This window comes from Rhagoletis zephyria, unplaced genomic scaffold, assembly GCF_001687245.7.
Source record: "Rhagoletis zephyria isolate East Lansing unplaced genomic scaffold, Rhagoletis_zephyria_1.1 Rzeph_scaffold_70160, whole genome shotgun sequence".
NCBI lineage: Eukaryota > Metazoa > Arthropoda > Insecta > Diptera > Tephritidae > Rhagoletis > Rhagoletis zephyria.
This window is the reverse complement of record NW_016227211.1, coordinates 1-1,326: the sequence shown is the minus strand read 5'-3', so window position 1 is coordinate 1,326 and position 1,326 is coordinate 1. Positions and strand designations below refer to the sequence as shown.

The following is a 1,326-nucleotide window of genomic DNA, read 5'->3' as shown; positions in this document are numbered from 1 at the left end:
TGAACAGGCTCTTTGAGGAGCGCAATCGAATGGCGGCCAGGTTTGCCGCGGCAAAGGTGAAGATGGTGGGCAAACAGCAGGGCATCAAAAGACGGTAACGAGGAGCTCACTTTTATGTAAAGTAGAAAAGAGTGTAAACATGTTGATTTTGTGTAAGTTTATACAAAAAAAAAATACCAGACACTTAGCTTTGCTAGGTATCTAGGGTTTCCTTCTGCTTCTTCTTTTGGTCCTGTTGATCGGGTTTATCTTCAACTTTTTCCTCCTCTTCATCCTCTTCATCCTCAGAATCTTCCTCGTCCTCTTCATCTTCTTCTTCTTCTGACGATTCGTCAAAGTAAACTCGATTCGTATTCGGCACAAGATCATCCTCGAGATCTGAATCACTGTCCTCCTCTTCCTCTTCCTCCTCTTCGGCAGAGTTATCTCCTATTTTGGCGTCATCTTCTGGCCTCGTCATCTCCAGGTGGTCGTCCTTAAACTCCTTCGGCCACCGATTGTGCTCTTTGAAGTAGCGAATCTGCTCCTTCAGTAGAATGGTCGTAATTTCGGCTCGCACTTTGTTGCCCTCTTCGATTGGCGTCACCACGCAGTAGTCCCCTAACGAGGGAATGAAATGTTAGACGATGTTTGGTGACAAAAACAGCCATCAATTACCTCTCTTTATCCAGATAGATCGTCTGAATTTGGTGGGCATCGACACGAGGTACTGTTCACCGGTGGCGGTGACTACTTCATGCAAATTATTGCCACAGCCACGAAGAACCTGATCAGTTAAACATAGACATAAATTAAACATTGCTTTGACTTAGCAGATTATATCCAGAACAAACCTGAACAATCTCCTGATTCTCCTCGGGAAACTCGTAATTGTCGACCACCTCGCGGGTAACGTGCTTCTTCTTAGNGAAGTGATGATAAGTGATCGCCACTTGTCGACCAGCAAACGTTTGCCGATCAAAACAAATCGCTGTACGGCATGGTTACGTCCTGTGTGACGGGAGACAGCCAGGAAAAAGTCTCTCCGCAGTTGAACCAGCAGCGACGACCATTGAAATGCATGGCACTTCAAAGAGAGCTAACTGCGGAGAAACTTTTTTTATCTCAGAACAAATTCGAATTTCAAAAAGTCTAGGGTAAAAGTTGAGTAAGTTCTGATTTTCACTTTTGGAACCTAAAAAATTCTATAAAAACATTCAAAGCGGCGAGCACTGAAGGCACAGCAATTCCACAGCAACGCTTTCTAGCAAATGGAAATCCTCATCAAACGAGGCTACCAGGAGTTCGTGCGCATCGACAGCGGCGGCCAGGCGAATGTGTACCGGA

General features: G+C 45.3%; 1 protein-coding gene across 1 annotated transcript; it reads right to left on the bottom strand.

Annotated features, from left to right (window-relative positions):
• Positions 1-193: 193 nt before the first annotated feature.
• On the bottom strand, positions 194-970 carry LOC108357082 (probable RNA-binding protein EIF1AD; the record flags this gene model as incomplete). The annotated part of the gene is made up of 3 exons (XM_017608175.1): positions 194-600; positions 658-766; positions 834-970. Coding segments are annotated over 3 exons (653 nt in total), but the record flags the coding sequence as incomplete, so codon positions are not given.
• Between the last annotated feature and the right edge of the window lie 356 nt (positions 971-1,326).